Genomic DNA, 19101 nt, shown 5'->3' with positions numbered 1-19101 from the left:
TATGGGGGAACTGTGTGATGTCATCATGTCCATATGGAGCAACTGTGTGATGTCATCATGTCCATATGGAGCAACTGTGTGATGTCATCATGTCCATATGGAGGAACTGTGTGATATCATCATGTCCATATGGAGGAACTGTGTGATGTCATCATGTCCATATGGAGGAACTGTGTGATGTCATCATGTCCATATGGAGGAACTGTGTGATGTCATCATGTCCATATGGAGGAACTGTGTGATGTCATCATGTCCATATGGAGGAACTGTGTGATGTCATCATGTCCATATGGAGGAACTGTGTGATGTCATCATGTCCATATGGAGGAACTGTGTGATGTCATCATGTCCATATGGAGGAACTGTGTGATGTCATCATGTCCATATGGAGCAACTGTGGGATGTCATCATGTCCATATGGAGCAACTGTGGGATGTCATCATGTCCATATGGAGCAACTGTGTGATGTCATCATGTCCATATGGAGCAACTGTGTGATGTCATCATGTCCATATGGAGCAACTGTGTGATGTCATCATGTCCATATGGAGCAACTGTGTGATGTCATCATGTCCATATGGAGGAACAGTGTGATGTCATCATGTCCACATGGAGCAACTGTGTGATGTCATCATGTCCATATGAAAGTATAAAAGGGGTCCGACCCAGGACTAGCAAGGTGTACTTATTAAAGTGTCCCTTGAGTGTACATTGCAATACTGGGATGGGGGGGGGGGGGGGGGGGGGGGGGTGCATTGGGTAGACTGGAAACAAAATGGTGTCAGTGAGGTCTCATAAAAGGCCTTGATTACTACAGTTGTAACCAGCAGACCTGTTGTCCATAGCAACCAATCAGAAAGCAGCTTTCATTTTCTAGCCTGCACTAGGAAAACTTGAGTGACAGGTTGCTATGGGTAACAAAGCGTCACGTTGACTATGGTTTATACCAGTGAATCCCAACCAGGGTGCCTCCAGCTGTTGCAAAACTACAACTCTCAGCATGCCCGGACAGCCAACGGCTGTCGGGGCATGCTGAGAGTTGTAGTTTTGCAACAGCTGGAGTTACCCTGGTTGGGATTCACTGGCCTTTACAGATTCCAACCAACAAAATGGCCACCGAGACATAACACGAGGCTAAAGAGCTCCTAGACCTTAATACATTCAGCCATGTTTTCCCTGCATAAGAACCTTACATTATGCACAACATAAAGAGGACCTGTGTCTGCGGGCACAGGGTGACACCGGGTAGGCTGTGCCGCTCCTAACACAACGCTGACATTATTCTAATTGTTTTACTTATTTTTATTTTTTTTTTACAAACGCTTTTTTGTTCCCAAGAGCTTACACTCTATTCATCAGTATGACCCGCAAAGTCATCTGTAAATCAGCAGACGGACGCATTAAAAAGGGGCCATGTATAATTTAATTTATTTATGAAACTCCAATACAAAAACATAATATATACAAGAGCGAGGAGGGTCGGCGACGTCAGTGCGTCATGCCTTGCTCCCTCCAGCGGTGGCGCTCTTATCTGATTTATCTTGTTGCGGCGCCTTCAGGAGGGCGAGTTTCTTGGGCATGTTGGCAGCGGCTTTCATGGTGACGTCATGCTCGATCTTACTTCGGATCTGTACTTCCAGGTTCTGGAGGAGGCATAAATAGGGGTAACATTATAATATTAATAACAACAATAACATTATACTGTGTGCATGCAATGCATTGTGGGACATGTAGTTCTCTTTATAAACATGTAGTTTCCTTTTCTAAAACAGACTTTAAAGGGGTACTCCACTGCCCTAGCGTTCAGTACATTTTGTTCCGAACGCTGGGTTAGGGCTGCGGGGGTCGTGAGGTAATGGCCACGCCCCTTGTGATGTCATGCCACACCCCCTTCAATGCAAGTCTATGGGAGGGGAATGTGGCCATGACATGTATAGCGGGGCTGTGTAGTATATGTATAGCGGGGCTGTGTGGTATATGTATAGCAGGGCTGTGTGTGTGTGTAGTATATGTATAGCGGGGCTGTGTGTGTGTGTAGTATATGTATTAGCGGGGCTGTGTAGTATATGTATAGCAGGGCTGTGTGTGTGTAGTATATGTATAGCAGGGCTGTGTGGTATATGTATAGCGGGGCTGTGTGGTATATGTATAGCGGGGCTGTGTAGTATATGTATAGCAGGGCTGTGTGTGTGTGTAGTATATGTATAGCGGGGCTGTGTGTGTGTGTAGTATATGTATTAGCGGGGCTGTGTAGTATATGTATAGCGGGGCTGTGTAGTATATGTATAGAAGGGCTGTGTGTGTAGTATATGTATAGCGGGGCTGTGTGTGTGTAGTATATGTATAGCGGGGCTGTGTGTGTGTGTAGTATATGTATAGCGGGGCTGTGTAGTATATGTATAGCGGGGCTGTGTGTGTAGTATATGTATAGCGGGGCTGTGTGTGTGTGTAGTATATGTATAGCGGGGCTGTGTGTGTGTGTAGTATATGTATAGCGGGGCTGTGTAGTATATGTATAGCGGGGCTGTGTAGTATATGTATAGCGGGGCTGTGTAGTATATGTATAGCGGGGCTGTGTAGTATATGTATAGCGGGGCTGTGTAGTAGATGTATAGCGAGGCTGTGTAGTATATGTATAGCGGGGCTGTGTAGTAGATGTATAGCGAGGCTGTGTAGTAGATGTATAGCGAGGCTGTGTAGTAGATGTATAGCGGGGCTGTGTAGTAGATGTATAGGCAGGGCTGTGTGTGTGTAGTATATGTATAGCGGGGCTGTGTGTGTGTAGTAGATGTATAGCAGGGCTGTGTGTGTGTAGTATATGTATAGCAGGGCTGTGTGTGTGTAGTATATGTATAGCAGGGCTGTGTGTGTAGTATATGTATAGCAGAACAGTGTGTGTAGTATATGTATAGCAGGGCTGTGTGTGTAGTATATGTATAGCGGGGCTGTGTGTGTAGTATATGTATAGCGGGGCTGTGTGTGTGTAGTATATGTATAGCAGGGCTGTGTGTGTAGTATATGTATAGCGGGCTGTGTGTGTGTAGTATATGTATAGCGGGGCTGTGTGTGTGTAGTAATATGTATAGCGGGGCTGTGTGTGTGTAGTATATGTATAGCGGGGCTGTGTGTGTGTAGTATATGTATAGCGGGCTGTGTGTGTGTAGTATATGTATAGCGGGGCTGTGTGTGTGTGTAGTATATGTATAGCGGGGCTGTGTGTGTGTAGTATATGTATAGCAGGGCTGTGTGTGTGTGTGTAGTATATGTATAGCGGGGCTGTGTGTGTGTAGTATATGTATAGCGGAGCTGTGTGTGTGTGTGTAGTATATGTATAGCGGGGCTGTGTGTGTGTGTAGTATATGTATAGCGGGGCTGTGTGTGTGTGTAGTATATGTATAGCGGGGCTGTGTGTGTGTGTTAGTATATGTATAGCGGGGCTGTGTGTGTGTGTAGTATATGTATAGCGGGGCTGTGTGTGTGTGTAGTATATGTATAGCGGGGCTGTGTGTGTGTAGTATATGTATAGCGGGGCTGTGTGTGTAGTATATGTATAGCGGGGCTGTGTGTGTGTAGTATATGTATAGCAGGGCTGTGTGTGTGAAGTATATGTATAGCGGGGCTGTGTGTGTAGTATATGTACAGCGGGGCTGTGTGTGTGTAGTATATGCATAGCAGGGCTGTGTGTGTGTAGTATATGTATAGCAGGGCTGTGTGTGTAGTATATGTATAGCAGGGCTGTGTGTGTAGTATATGTATAGCAGGGCTGTGTGTGTGTAGTATATGTATAGCAGGGCTGTGTGTGTGTAGTATATGTATAGCAGGGCTGTGTGTGTGTAGTATATGTATAGCGGGGCTGTGTGTGTGTAGTATATGTTATAGCGGGGCTGTGTGTGTGTAGTATATGTATAGCAGGGCTGTGTGTGTGTGTAGTATATGTATAGCAGGGCTGTGTGTGTAGTATATGTATAGCGGGGCTGTGTGTGTGTGTAGTATATGTATAGCGGGGCTTGTGTGTGTGTGTAGTATATGTATAGCGGGGCTGTGTGTGTGTGTAGTATATGTATAGCGGGGCTGTGTGTGTGTGTAGTATATGTATAGCGGGGCTGTGTGTGTGTGTAGTATATGTATAGCGGGGCTGTGTGTGTGTAGTATATGTATAGCGGGGCTGTGTGTGTGTAGTATATGTATAGCGGGGCTGTGTGTGTGTAGTATATGTATAGCAGGGCTGTGTGTGTGTAGTATATGTATAGCAGGGCTGTGTGTGTAGTATATGTATAGCAGGGCTGTGTGTGTAGTATATGTATAGCAGGGCTGTGTGTGTGTAGTATATGTATAGCGGGGCTGTGTGTGTGTAGTATATGTATAGCGGGGCTGTGTGTGTGTAGTATATGTATAGCGGGGCTGTGTGTGTGTAGTATAATGTATAGCGGGGCTGTGTGTGTAGTATATGTATAGCAGGGCTGTGTGTGTAGTATATGTATAGCAGGGCTGTGTGTGTGTGTGTGTGTGTGTGTGTGTGTGTGTGTGTGTGGTATATGTATAGCAGGGCTGTGTGTGTAGTATATGTATAGCAGGGCTGTGTGTGTGTGGTATATGTATAGCAGGGCTGTGTGTGTGTGGTATATGTATAGCAGGGCTGTGTGTGTGTAGTATATGTATAGCAGGGCTGTGTGTGTGTGGTATATGTATAGCAGGGCTGTGTGTGTGTGGTATATGCACAGCAGGGCTGTGTGTGTGTGTAGTATATGTATAGCAGGGCTGTGTGTAGTATATGTATAGCGGGGCTGTGTGTGTGTGTGTGTGTGTAGTATATGTATAGCGGGGCTGAGTGTAGTATATGTATAGCGGGGCTGTGTGTGTAGTATATGTATAGCAGGGCTGTGTGTGTGTAGTATATGTACAGCAGGGCTGTGTGTAGTATATGTATAGCAGGGCTGTGTGTAGTATATGTATAGCGGGGCTGTGTGTGTGTAGTATATGTATAGCAGGGCTGTGTGTATGTAGTATATGTATAGCGGGGCTGTGTGTATGTAGTATATGTATAGCGGGCTGTGTGTAGTATATGTATAGCGGGGCTGTGTGTGTGTGTAGTATATGTATAGCGGGGCTGTGTGTGTGTGTAGTATATGTATAGCAGGGCTGTGTGTGTGTGTAGTATATGTATAGCAGGGCTGTGTGTGTGTGTAGTATATGTATAGCAGGGCTGTGTGTGTGTGTAGTATATGTATAGCAGGGCTGTGTGTGTAGTATGTGTGTGTGTGTGTGTGTGTGTGTGTGTGTGTGTGTGTAGTATATGTATAGCAGGGCTGTGTGTGTAGTATATGTATAGCGGGGCTGTGTGTGTGTGTGTAGTATATGTATAGCGGGGCTGTGTGTGTGTAGTATATGTATAGCAGGGCTGTGTGTGTGTAGTATATGTATAGCAGGGCTGTGTGTGTGTAGTATATGTATAGCGGGGCTGTGTGTGTGTGTAGTATATGTATAGCGGGGCTGTGTGTGTGTGTAGTATATGTATAGCGGGGCTGTGTGTGTGTAGTATATGTATAGCGGGGCTGTGTGTGTGTGTAGTATATGTATAGCGGGGCTGTGTGTGTGTGTGTGTAGTATATGTATAGCTGGGCGCTGTGTGTGTGTAGTATATGTATAGCGGGGCTGTGTGTGTGTGTGTGTGTGTAGTATATGTATAGCGGGGCTGTGTGTGTGTAGTATATGTATAGCAGGGCTGTGTGTGTGTAGTATATGTATAGCAGGGCTGTGTGTGTGTGTGTGTAGTATATGTATAGCGGGGCTGTGTGTGTGTAGTATATGTATAGCGGGCTGTGTGAGTAGTATATGTATAGCAGGGCTGTGTGTGTGTAGTATATGTATAGCAGGGCTGTGTGTGTGTAGTATATGTATAGCAGGGCTGTGTGTGTGTAGTATATGTATAGCAGGGCTGTGTGTGTGTAGTATATGTAGAGCGGGGCTGTGTGTGTGTAGTATATGTATAGCAGGGCTGTGTGTGTAGTATATGTATAGCGGGGCTGTGTGTGTAGTATATGTATAGCGGGGCTGTGTGTGTGTAGTATATGTATAGCGGGGCTGTGTGTGTGTAGTATATGTATAGCGGGGCTGTGTGTGTAGTATATGTATAGCGGGGCTGTGTGTGTGTAGTATATGTATAGCGGGGCTGTGTGTGTGTAGTATATGTATAGCAGGGCTGTGTGTGTAGTATATGTATAGCAGGGCTGTGTGTGTGTGTGTGTGTGTGTGTGTAGTATATGTATAGCAGGGCTGTGTGTGTGTAGTATATGTATAGCAGGGCTGTGTGTGTGTGGTATATGTATAGCAGGGCTGTGTGTGTGTGGTAATATGTACAGCAGGGCTGTGTGTGTGTGTAGTATATGTATAGCAGGGCTGTGTGTGTAGTATATGTATAGCGGGGCTCTGTGTGTGTGTGTGTGTGTGTAGTATATGTATAGCGGGGCTGTGTGTAGTATATGTATAGCGGGGCTGTGTGTGTGTGTAGTATATGTATAGCAGGGCTGTGTGTGTGTAGTATATGTATAGCAGGGCTGTGTGTGTGTAGTATATGTATAGCAGGGCTGTGTGTGTGTGTAGTATATGTATAGCAGGGCTGTGTGTGTAGTATATGTATAGCGGGGCTCTGTGTGTGTGTGTGTGTGTGTGTGTGTAGTATATGTATAGCGGGGCTGTGTGTAGTATATGTATAGCGGGGCTGTGTGTGTGTGTAGTATATGTATAGCAGGGCTGTGTGTGTGTAGTATATGTATAGCAGGGCTGTGTGTGTGTAGTATATGTATAGCAGGGCTGTGTGTGTGTAGTATATGTATAGCAGGGCTGTGTGTGTAGTATATGTATAGCGGGGCTGTGTGTATGTAGTATATGTATAGCGGGGCTGTGTGTAGTATATGTATAGCGGGGCTGTGTGTGTGTGTAGTATATGTATAGCAGGCTGTGTGTGTAGTATATGTATAGCAGGGCTGTGTGTGTAGTATATGTATAGCGGGGCTGTGTGTATGTAGTATATGTATAGCGGGGCTGTGTGTAGTATATGTATAGCAGGGCTGTGTGTGTGAGTGTAGTATATGTATAGCAGGGCTGTGTGTGTGTAGTATATGTATAGCAGGGCTGTGGTGTGTGTTGTATATGTATAGCAGGGCTGTGTGTGTAGTATATGTATAGCGGGGCTGTGTGTGTGTGTGTGTGTGTGTGTGTAGTATATGTATAGCAGGGCTGTGTGTGTGTAGTATATGTATAGCAGGGCTGTGTGTGTGTAGTATATGTATAGCAGGGCTGTGTGTGTGTGTGTTGTGTGTGTGTAGTATATGTATAGCAGGGCTGTGTGTGTGTGTAGTATATGTATAGCAGGGCTGTGTGTGTGTGTGTAGTATATGTATAGCGGGGCTGTGTGTGCTTAGTATATGTATAGCGGGGCTGTGTGTGTAGTATATGTATAGCGGGGCTGTGTTTGTGTAGTATATGTATAGCGGGGCTGTGTGTGCTTAGTATATGTATAGCGGGGCTGTGTGTGTAGTATATGTATAGCGGGGCTGTGTTTGTGTAGTATATGTATAGCAGGGCTGTGTGTGTGTAGTATATGTATAGCAGGGCTGTGTGTGTGTAGTATATGTATAGCGGGGCTGTGTGTGTGTGTAGTATATGTATAGGCAGGGCTGTGTGTGTGTAGTATATGTATAGCAGGGCTGTGTGTGTGTAGTATATGTATAGCAGGGCTGTGTGTGTGTAGTATATGTATAGCGGGGCTGTGTGTGTGTAGTATATGTATAGCGGGGCTGTGTGTGTGTAGTATATGTATAGCGGGGCTGTGTGTGTGTGTGTGTGTGTGTGTGTGTGTGTGTAGTATATGTATAGCAGGGCTGTGTGTGTGTAGTATATGTATAGCAGGGCTGTGTGTGTGTAGTATATGTATAGCAGGGCTGTGTGTGTGTGTGTGTGTGTGTGTGTAGTATATGTATAGCAGGGCTGTGTGTGTGTGTAGTATATGTATAGCAGGCTGTGTGTGTGTGTGTAGTATATGTATAGCGGGGCTGTGTGTGCTTAGTATATGTATAGCGGGGCTGTGTGTGTAGTATATGTATAGCGGGGCTGTGTTTGTGTAGTATATGTATAGCGGGGCTGTGTGTGCTTAGTATATGTATAGCGGGGCTGTGTGTGCTTAGTATATGTATAGCGGGGCTGTGTGTGTGTAGTATATGTATAGCGGGGCTGTGTGTGTGTAGTATATGTATAGCGGGGCTGTGTGTGTGTAGTATATGTATAGCAGGGCTGTGTGTGTGTAGTATATGTATAGCGGGGCTCTGTGTGTGTGTGTGTGTGTAGTATATGTATAGCGGGGCTGTGTGTAGTATATGTATAGCGGGGCTGTGTGTGTGTGTAGTATATGTATAGCAGGGCTGTGTGTTGTAGTATATGTATAGCAGGGCTGTGTGTGTGTAGTATATGTATAGCAGGGCTGTGTGTGTGTGTAGTATATGTATAGCAGGGCTGTGTGTGTAGTATATGTATAGCGGGGCTCTGTGTGTGTGTGTGTGTGTGTGTAGTATATGTATAGCGGGCTGTGTGTAGTATATTGTATAGCGGGCTGTGTGTGTGTGTAGTATATGTATAGCAGGGCTGTGTGTGTGTAGTATATGTATAGCAGGGCTGTGTGTGTGTAGTATATGTATAGCAGGGCTGTGTGTGTGTAGTATATGTATAGCAGGGCTGTGTGTGTAGTATATGTATAGCGGGGCTCTGTGTGTGTGTAGTATATGTATAGCGGGGCTGTGTGTAGTATATGTATAGCGGGGCTGGTGTGTGGTGTTGTAGTATATGTATAGCAGGGCTGTGTGTGTAGTATATGTATAGCAGGGCTGTGTGTGTAGTATATGTATAGCGGGGCTGTGTGTATGTAGTATATGTATAGCGGGGCTGTGTGTAGTATATGTATAGCAGGGCTGTGTGTGTGTGTAGTATATGTATAGCAGGGCTGTGTGTGTGTAGTATATGTATAGCAGGGCTGTGTGTGTGTGTAGTATATGTATAGCAGGGCTGTGTGTGTAGTATATGTATAGCGGGGCTGTGTGTGTAGTGCTGTGTGTGGATGTGGGTGTGGTAGTATATGTATAGCAGGGCTGTGTGTGTGTAAGTATATGTATAGCAGGGCTGTGTGTGTGTAGTATATGTATAGCAGGGCTGTGTGTGTGTGTGTGTGTGTGTGTAGTATATGTATAGCAGGGCTGTGTGTGTGTGTAGTATATGTATAGCAGGGCTGTGTGTGGTGTGTAGTATATGTATAGCGGGGCTGTGTGTGCTTAGTATATGTATAGCGGGGCTGTGTGTGTAGTATATGTATAGCGGGGCTGTGTTTGTGTAGTATATGTATAGCGGGGCTGTGTGTGCTTAGTATATGTATAGCGGGGCTGTGTGTGTAGTATATGTATAGCGGGGCTGTGTTTGTGTTATGTATAGCAGGGCTGTGTGTGTGTAGTATATGTATAGCAGGGGCTGTGTGTGTGTAGTATATGTATAGCAGGGCTGTGTGTGTGTAGTATATGTATAGCAGGGCTGTGTGTGTGTAGTATATGTATAGCAGGGCTGTGTGTGTGTAGTATATGTATAGCGGGGCTGTGTGTGTGTAGTATATGTATAGCGGGCGTGTGTGTGTAGTATATGTATAGCGGGGCTGTGTGTGTGTAGTATGTGTGAGGGTGTGTGTGTGTAGTATATGTATAGCAGGGCTGTGTGTGTGTAGTATATGTATAGCAGGGCTGTGTGTGTTGTAGTATATGTATAGCAGGGCTGTGTGTGTGTGTTGTAGTATGTATAGCAGGGCTGTGTGTGTGTAGTATATGTATAGCAGGGCTGTGTGTGTGTAGTAGTATGTATAGCGGGGCTGTGTGTGCTTAGTATATGTATAGCGGGGCTGTGTGTGTAGTATATGTATAGCGGGGCTGTGTTTGTGTAGTATATGTATAGCGGGGCTGTGTGTGCTTAGTATATGTATAGCGGGGCTGTGTGTGCTTAGTATATGTATAGCGGGGCTGTGTGTGCTTAGTATATGTATAGCAGGGCTGTGTGTGTGTAGTATATGTATAGCAGGGGCTGTGTGTGTGTAGTATATGTATAGCAGGGCTGTGTGTGTGTAGTATATGTATAGCGGGGCTGTGTGTGTGTAGTATATGTATAGCGGGGCTGTGTGTGTGTAGTATATGTATAGCGGGGCTGTGTGTGTGTAGTATATGTATAGCGGGGCTGTGTGTGTGTAGTATATGTATAGCAGGGCTGTGTGTGTGTAGTATATGTATAGCAGGGCTGTGTGTGTGTAGTATATGTATAGCAGGGCTGTGTGTGTGTAGTATATGTATAGCAGGGCTGTGTGTGTGTAGTATATGTATAGCAGGGCTGTGTGTGTGTAGTATATGTATAGCAGGGCTGTGTGTGTAGTATATGTATAGCAGGGCTGTGTGTGTGTAGTATATGTATAGCAGGGCTGTGTGTGTGTAGTATATGTATAGCAGGGGCTGTGTGTGTGTAGTATATGTATAGCAGGGCTGTGTGTGTGTAGTATATGTATAGCAGGGCTGTGTGTGTGTAGTATATGTATAGCAGGGCTGTGTGTGTGTAGTATATGTATAGCAGGGCTGTGTGTGTGTTAGTATATGTATAGCAGGGCTGTGTGTGTAGTATATGTATAGCAGGGCTGTGTGTGTGTGTAGTATATGTATAGCAGGGCTGTGTGTGTGTAGTATATGTATAGCAGGGCTGTGTGTGTGTAGTATATGTATAGCAGGGCTGTGTGTGTGTAGTATATGTATAGCGGGGCTGTGTGTGTGTAGTATATGTATAGCGGGGCTGTGTGTGTGTAGTATATGTATAGCAGGGGCTGTGTGTGTAGTATATGTATAGGGCTGTGTGTGCTGTGTGTGTGTGTAGTATATGTATAGCAGGGCTGTGTGTGTGTGTATATGTATAGCAGGGCTGTGTGTGTGTAGTATATGTATAGCAGGGCTGTGTGTGTGTAGTATATGTATAGCAGGGCTGTGTGTGTGTAGTATATGTATAGCGGGGCTGTGTGTGTGTAGTATATGTATAGCAGGGCTGTGTGTGTAGTATATGTATAGCGGGCTGTGTGTGTGTGTAGTATATGTATAGCAGGGCTTGTGTGTGTAGTATATGTATAGCAGGGCTGTGTGTGTGTAGTATATGTATAGCAGGGGCTGTGTGTGTGTAGTATATGTATAGCAGGGCTGTGTGTGTGTAGTATATGTATAGCAGGGGCTGTGTGTGTAGTATATGTATAGCAGGGCTGTGTGTGTGTAGTATATGTATAGCAGGGCTGTGTGTGTGTAGTATATGTATAGCAGGGCTGTGTGTGTGTAGTATATGTATAGCAGGGCTGTGTGTGTGTAGTATATGTATAGCAGGGCTGTGTGTGTAGTATATGTATAGCGGGGCTGTGTGTGTGTAGTATATGTATAGCAGGGCTGTGTGTGTGTAGTATATGTATAGCAGGGCTGTGTGTGTGTAGTATATGTATAGCAGGGCTGTGTGTGTGTAGTATATGTATAGCAGGGCTGTGTGTGTGTAGTATATGTATAGCAGGGCTGTGTGTGTGTAGTATATGTATAGCAGGGCTGTGTGTGTGTAGTATATGTATAGCAGGGCTGTGTGTGTGTAGTATATGTATAGCAGGGCTGTGTGTGTGTAGTATATGTATAGCAGGGCTGTGTGTGAGTAGTATATGTATAGCGGGGCTGTGTGTGTAGTATATGTATAGCAGGGCTGTGTGTGTGTAGTATATGTATAGCAGGGCTGTGTGTGTGTAGTATATGTATAGCAGGGCTGTGTGTGTGTAGTATATGTATAGCAGGGCTGTGTGTGTGTAGTATATGTATAGCAGGGCTGTGTGTGTGTAGTATATGTATAGCAGGGCTGTGTGTGTAGTATATGTATAGCAGGGCTGTGTGTGTGTAGTATATGTATAGCGGGGCTGTGTGTGTAGTATATGTATAGCAGGGCTGTGTGTGTGTAGTATATGTATAGCGGGCTGTGTGTGTGTAGTATATGTATAGCGGGCTGTGTGTGTGTAGTATATGTATAGCAGGGCTGTGTGTGTGTAGTATATGTATAGCAGGGCTGTGTGTGTAGTATATGTATAGCAGGGCTGTGTGTGTAGTATATGTATAGCAGGGCTGTGTGTGTGTAGTATATGTATAGCAGGGCTGTGTGTGTGTAGTATATGTATAGCAGGGCTGTGTGTGTGTAGTATATGTATAGCAGGGCTGTGTGTGTAGTATATGTATAGCAGGGCTGTGTGTGTGTAGTATATGTATAGCGGGGCTGTGTGTGTAGTATATGTATAGCGGGGCTGTGTGTGTGTAGTATATGTATAGCGGGGCTGTGTGTGTGTAGTATATGTATAGCAGGGCTGTGTGGTGTGTAGTATATGTATAGCAGGGCTGTGTGTGTGTGTAGTATATGTATAGCAGGGCTGTGTGTGTAGTATATGTATAGCAGGGCTGTGTGTGTGTAGTATATGTATAGCGGGGCTGTGTGTGTGTAGTATATGTATAGCAGGGCTGTGTGTGTAGTATATGTATAGCAGGGCTGTGTGTGTGTAGTATATGTATAGCAGGGCTGTGTGTGTGTAGTATATGTATAGCAGGGCTGTGTGTGTGTAGTATATGTATAGCGGGGCTGTGTGTGTGTAGTATATGTATAGCAGGGCTGTGTGTGTAGTATATGTATAGCGGGGCTGTGTGTGTGTAGTATATGTATAGCGGGGCTGTGTGTGTGTGTGTGTATATGTATAGCAGGGCTGTGTGTGTAGTATATGTATAGCAGGGCTGTGTGTGTGAGTATATGTATAGCAGGGGCTGTGTGTGTGTGTGTAGTATATGTATAGCAGGGCTGTGTGTGTGTAGTATATGTATAGCAGGGCTGTGTGTGTAGTATATGTATAGCAGGGCTGTGTGTGTAGTATATGTATAGCGGGGCTGTGTGTGTGTGTAGTATATGTATAGCAGGGGCTGTGTGTGTGTGTAGTATATGTATAGCGGGGCTGTGTGTGTGTAGTATATGTATAGCAGGGCTGTGTGTGTAGTATATGTATAGCAGGGCTGTGTGTGTGTAGTATATGTATAGCGGGGCTGTGTGTGTGTGTAGTATATGTATAGCGGGGCTGTGTGTGTGTAGTATATGTATAGCGGGGCTGTGTGTGTGTAGTATATGTATAGCGGGGCTGTGTGTGTAGTATATGTATAGCGGGGCTGTGTGTGTGTGTAGTATATGTATAGCAGGGGCTGTGTGTGTGTGTAGTATATGTATAGCAGGGGCTGTGTGTGTGTAGTATATGTATAGCAGGGCTGTGTGTGTGTAGTATATGTATAGCAGGGCTGTGTGTGTGTAGTATATGTATAGCAGGGCTGTGTGTGTGTAGTATATGTATAGCGGGGCTGTGTGTGTAGTATATGTATAGCAGGGCTGTGTGTGTGTAGTATATGTATAGCAGGGCTGTGTGTGTAGTATATGTATAGCAGACAGTGTGTGAAGTATATGTATAGCAGAGCTGTGTGTGTGTGTAGTATATGTATAGCAGGGCTGTGTGTGTAGTATATGTATAGCAGGGCTGTGTGTGTAGTATATGTATAGCAGGGCTGTGTGTGTGTAGTATATGTATAGCAGGGGCTGTGTGTGTGTAGTATATGTATAGCAGGGCTGTGTGTGTGTAGTATATGTATAGCGGGCTTGTGTGTGTGTAGTATATGTATAGCGGGGCTGTGTGTGTGTAGTATATGTATAGCGGGGCTGTGTGTGTGTAGTATATGTATAGCGGGGCTGTGTGTGTGTAGTATATGTATAGCAGGGCTGTGTGTGTAGTATATGTATAGCAGGGCTGTGTGTGTGTAGTATATGTATAGCAGGGCTGTGTGTGTAGTATATGTATAGCGGGGCTGTGTGTGTGTAGTATATGTATAGCAGGGCTGTGTGTGTGTAGTATATGTATAGCAGGGCTGTGTGTAGTATATGTATAGCGGGCTGTGTGTGTAGTATATGTATAGCAGGGCTGTGTGTGTGTAGTATATGTATAGCAGGGCTGTGTGTGTGTAGTATATGTATAGCGGGGCTGTGTGTGTAGTATATTATAGCAGGGCTGTGTGTGTAGTATATGTATAGCAGGGCTGTGTGTGTAGTATATGTATAGCAGGGCTGTGTGTGTGTAGTATATGTATAGCAGGGCTGTGTGTGTAGTATATGTATAGCAGGGCTGTGTGTGTAGTATATGTATAGCAGGGCTGTGTGTGTAGTATATGTATAGCAGGGCTGTGTTGTAGTATATTATAGCAGGGCTGTGTGTGTAGTATATGTATAGCAGGGCTGTGTGTGTAGTATATGTATAGCGGGGCTGTGTGTGTGTAGTATATGTATAGCAGGGCTGTGTGTGTAGTATATGTATAGCAGGGCTGTGTGTGTGTAGTATATGTATAGCAGGGCTGTGTGTGTGTAGTATATGTATAGCGGGGCTGTGTGTGTGTAGTATATGTATAGCGGGGCTGTGTGTGTGTGTAGTATATGTATAGCAGGGCTGTGTGTGTAGTATGTATAGCAGGGCTGTGTGTGTAGTATATGTATAGCAGGGCTGTGTGTGTAGTATATGTATAGCGGGCTGTGTGTGTGTAGTATATGTATAGCAGGGCTGTGTGTGTGTGTAGTATATGTATAGCAGGGGCTGTGTGTGTGTAGTATATGTATAGCAGGGGCTGTGTGTGTGTAGTATATGTATAGCGGGCTGTGTGTGTGTAGTATATGTATAGCAGGGCTGTGTGTGTGTAGTATATGTATAGCAGGGCTGTGTGTGTAGTATATGTATAGCAGGGCTGTGTGTGTGTGTAGTATATGTATAGCGGGGCTGTGTGTGTGTAGTATATGTATAGCAGGGCTGTGTGTGTGTGTAGTATATGTATAGCGGGGCTGTGTGTGTGTAGTATATGTATAGCAGGGCTGTGTGTGTAGTATATGTATAGCAGGGCTGTGTGTGTGTGTAGTATATGTATAGCAGGGCTGTGTGTGTGTAGTATATGTATAGCAGGGCTGTTGTGTGTGTAGTATATGTATAGCAGGGCTGTGTGTGTGTAGTATATGTATAGCAGGGCTGTGTGTGTGTAGTATATGTATAGCGGGCTGTGTGTGTGTGTGTGTGGTGTGTGTGTATAGTATAGCAGGGCTGTGTGTGTGTAGTATATGTATAGCAGGGCTGTGTGTGTGTAGTATATGTATAGCGGGGCTGTGTGTGTGTAGTATATGTATAGCGGGGCTGTGTGTGTGTAGTATATGTATAGCAGGGGCTGTGTGTGTAGTATATGTATAGCAGGGCTGTGTGTAGTATATGTATAGCGGGGCTGTGTGTGTGTAGTATATGTATAGCGGGGCTGTGTGTGTGTAGTATATGTATAGCAGGGCTGTGTGTGTGTAGTATATGTATAGCAGGGCTGTGTGTGTGTAGTATATGTATAGCGGGCTGTGTGTGTGTAGTATATGTATAGCGGGCTGTGTGTGTGTAGTATATGTATAGCAGGGCTGTGTGTGTAGTATATGTATAGCAGGGCTGTGTGTGTAGTATATGTATAGCAGGGCTGTGTGTAGTATATGTATAGCGGGCTGTGTGTGTAGTATATGTATAGCGGGGCTGTGTGTGTAGTATATGTATAGCAGGGCTGTGTGTGTGTAGTATATGTATAGCGGGCTGTGTGTGTGTAGTATATGTATAGCGGGGCTGTGTGTGTGTAGTATATGTATAGCAGGGCTGTGTGTAGTATATGTATAGCGGGCTGTGTGTGTAGTATATGTATAGCAGGGCTGTGTGTGTGTAGTATATGTATAGCAGGGCTGTGTGTGTGTAGTATATGTATAGCAGGGCTGTGTGTGTGTAGTATATGTATAGCAGGGCTGTGTGTGTGTAGTATATGTATAGCGGGGCTGTGTTGTGTGTAGTATATGTATAGCGGGGCTGTGTGTGTGTAGTATATGTATAGCGGGCTGTGTGTGTGTAGTATATGTATAGCGGGGCTGTGTGTGTGGTGTGGTGTGTGTGTGTGGTATATGTATAGCGGGCTGTGTGTGTGTGTGTGGGTGTGTGTAGTATGTATAGCGGGGCTGTGTGTGTGTAGTATATGTATAGCGGGGCTGTGTGTGTGTAGTATATGTATAGCAGGGGCTGTGTGTGTGTAGTATATGTATAGCAGGGCTGTGTGTGTGTAGTATATGTATAGCAGGGCTGTGTGTGTGTAGTATATGTATAGCAGGGCTGTGTGTGTGTAGTATATGTATAGCAGGGCTGTGTGTGTGTAGTATATGTATAGCAGGGCTGTGTGTGTGTAGTATATGTATAGCGGGGCTGTGTGTGTAGTATATGTATAGCGGGGCTGTGTGTGTGTAGTATATGTATAGCAGGGCTGTGTGTGTGTAGTATATGTATAGCAGGGCTGTGTGTGTGTAGTATATGTATAGCAGGGCTGTGTGTGTAGTATATGTATAGCAGGGCTGTGTGTGTGTGTAGTATATGTATAGCAGGGCTGTGTGTGTAGTATATGTATAGCGGGGCTGTGTGTGTGTGGGTGTGTAGTATATGTATAGCGGGGCTGTGTGTGTAGTATATGTATAGCGGGGCTGTGTGTGTGTAGTATATGTATAGCAGGGCTGTGTGTGTAGTATATGTATAGCAGGGCTGTGTGTGTGTAGTATATGTATAGCGGGGCTGTGTGTGTGTAGTATATGTATAGCGGGGCTGTGTGTGTGTAGTATATGTATAGCGGGCTGTGTGTGTGTAGTATATGTATAGCAGGGGCTGTGTGTGTGTAGTATATGTATAGCAGGGCTGTGTGTGTGTAGTATATGTATAGCGGGGCTGTGTGTGTGTAGTATATGTATAGCGGGGCTGTGTGTGTGTAGTATATGTATAGCAGGGCTGTGTGTGTGTAGTATATGTATAGCAGGGCTGTGTGTGTGTAGTATATGTATAGCGGGGCTGTGTGTGTAGTATATGTATAGCAGGGCTGTGTGTGTGTAGTATATGTATAGCAGGGCTGTGTGTGTGTAGTATATGTATAGCAGGGCTGTGTGTGTGTAGTATATGTATAGCAGGGCTGTGTGTGTGTGTAGTATATGTATAGCAGGGCTGTGTGTGTGTAGTATATGTATAGCAGGGCTGTGTGTGTGTAGTATATGTATAGCAGGGCTGTGTGTGTGTAGTATATGTATAGCAGGGCTGTGTGTGTGTAGTATATGTATAGCGGGGCTGTGTGTGTGTAGTATATGTATAGCGGGGCTGTGTGTGTGTAGTATATGTATAGCAGGGGCTGTGTGTGTGTAGTATATGTATAGCAGGGCTGTGTGTGTGTAGTATATGTATAGCAGGGGCTGTGTGTGTGTAGTATATGTATAGCAGGGCTGTGTGTGTGTAGTATATGTATAGCAGGGCTGTGTGTGTGTAGTATATGTATAGCAGGGCTGTGTGTGTGTGTAGTATATGTATAGCAGGGCTGTGTGTGTAGTATATGTATAGCAGGGCTGTGTGTGTGTAGTATATGTATAGCGGGGCTGTGTGTGTAGTATATGTATAGCGGGGCTGTGTGTGTGTAGTATATGTATAGCAGGGCTGTGTGTGTGTAGTATATGTATAGCAGGGCTGTGTGTGTGTAGTATATGTATAGCGGGGCTGTGTGTGTGTAGTATATGTATAGCAGGGCTGTGTGTGTGTAGTATATGTATAGCAGGGCTGTGTGTGTGTAGTATATGTATAGCGGGCTGTGTGTGTAGTATATGTATAGCAGGGCTGTGTGTGTAGTATATGTATAGCAGGGCTGTGTGTGTGTAGTATATGTATAGCGGGCTGTGTGTGTGTAGTATATGTATAGCAGGGCTGTGTGTGTAGTATATGTATAGCAGGGCTGTGTGTGTGTAGTATATGTATAGCGGGGCTGTGTGTGTGTAGTATATGTATAGCAGGGCTGTGTGTGTGTAGTATATGTATAGCAGGGCTGTGTGTGTGTAGTATATGTATAGCAGGGGCTGTGTGTGTGTAGTATATGTATAGCAGGGCTGTGTGTGTGTAGTATATGTATAGCAGGGCTGTGTGTGTGTAGTATATGTATAGCGGGGCTGTGTGTGTGTAGTATATGTATAGCGGGGCTGTGTGTGTAGTATATGTATAGCAGGGCTGTGTGTGTAGTATATGTATAGCAGGGCTGTGTGTGTGTAGTATATGTATAGCAGGGCTGTGTGTGTAGTATATGTATAGCAGGGCTGTGTGTGTAGTATATGTATAGCGGGGCTGTGTGTGTGTAGTATATGTATAGCAGGGCTGTGTGTGTAGTATATGTATAGCAGGGCTGTGTGTGTAGTATATGTATAGCAGGGGCTGTGTGTGTGTAGTATATGTATAGCAGGGCTGTGTGTAGTATATGTATAGCGGGGCTGTGTGTGTAGTATATGTATAGCAGGGCTGTGTGTGTAGTATATGTATAGCAGGGCTGTGTGTGTGTAGTATATGTATAGCAGGGCTGTGTGTGTAGTATATGTATAGCAGGGCTGTGTGTGTAGTATATGTATAGCAGGGGCTGTGTGTGTGTAGTATATGTATAGCGGGGCTGTGTGTGTGTAGTATATGTATAGCAGGGCTGTGTGTGTAGTATATGTATAGCAGGGCTGTGTGTGTGTAGTATATGTATAGCAGGGGCTGTGTGTGTGTGTAGTATATGTATAGCGGGGCTGTGTGTGTGTAGTATATGTATAGCAGGGCTGTGTGTGTGTAGTATATGTATAGCAGGGCTGTGTGTGTGTAGTATATGTATAGCAGGGCTGTGTGTGTAGTATATGTATAGCGGGGCTGTGTGTGTGTGTAGTATATGTATAGCAGGGCTGTGTGTGTGTAGTATATGTATAGCAGGGCTGTGTGTGTAGTATATGTATAGCAGGGCTGTTGTGTGTGTAGTATATGTATAGCAGGGCTGTGTGTGTAGTATATGTATAGCAGGGGCTGTGTGTGTGTAGTATATGTATAGCAGGGCTGTGTGTGTAGTATATGTATAGCAGGGCTGT

The 19101-nt window shown here is 44.8% G+C and overlaps 1 protein-coding gene across 2 annotated transcripts in view; it reads right to left on the bottom strand.

Annotated features, from left to right (window-relative positions):
* Positions 1-1405: 1405 nt before the first annotated feature.
* C4H19orf53 (chromosome 4 C19orf53 homolog) overlaps positions 1406-19101 on the bottom strand; it is a 39351-nt gene continuing 21655 nt past the window's right edge. For both annotated transcript variants that reach the window (XM_056570258.1, XM_056570257.1), the window contains exon 3: positions 1406-1643. In XM_056570258.1, the coding sequence (XP_056426233.1) occupies positions 1497-1643 (147 nt within the window). In that variant the 3' untranslated portion in view covers positions 1406-1496. The remainder of the gene's footprint in view (positions 1644-19101) is intronic.

This window comes from Hyla sarda, chromosome 4 (genome assembly GCF_029499605.1).
Source record: "Hyla sarda isolate aHylSar1 chromosome 4, aHylSar1.hap1, whole genome shotgun sequence".
Lineage (NCBI taxonomy): Eukaryota > Metazoa > Chordata > Amphibia > Anura > Hylidae > Hyla > Hyla sarda.
Note: the sequence above shows the minus strand (reverse complement) of the source record. Positions and strands in the feature narration are given on the sequence as shown.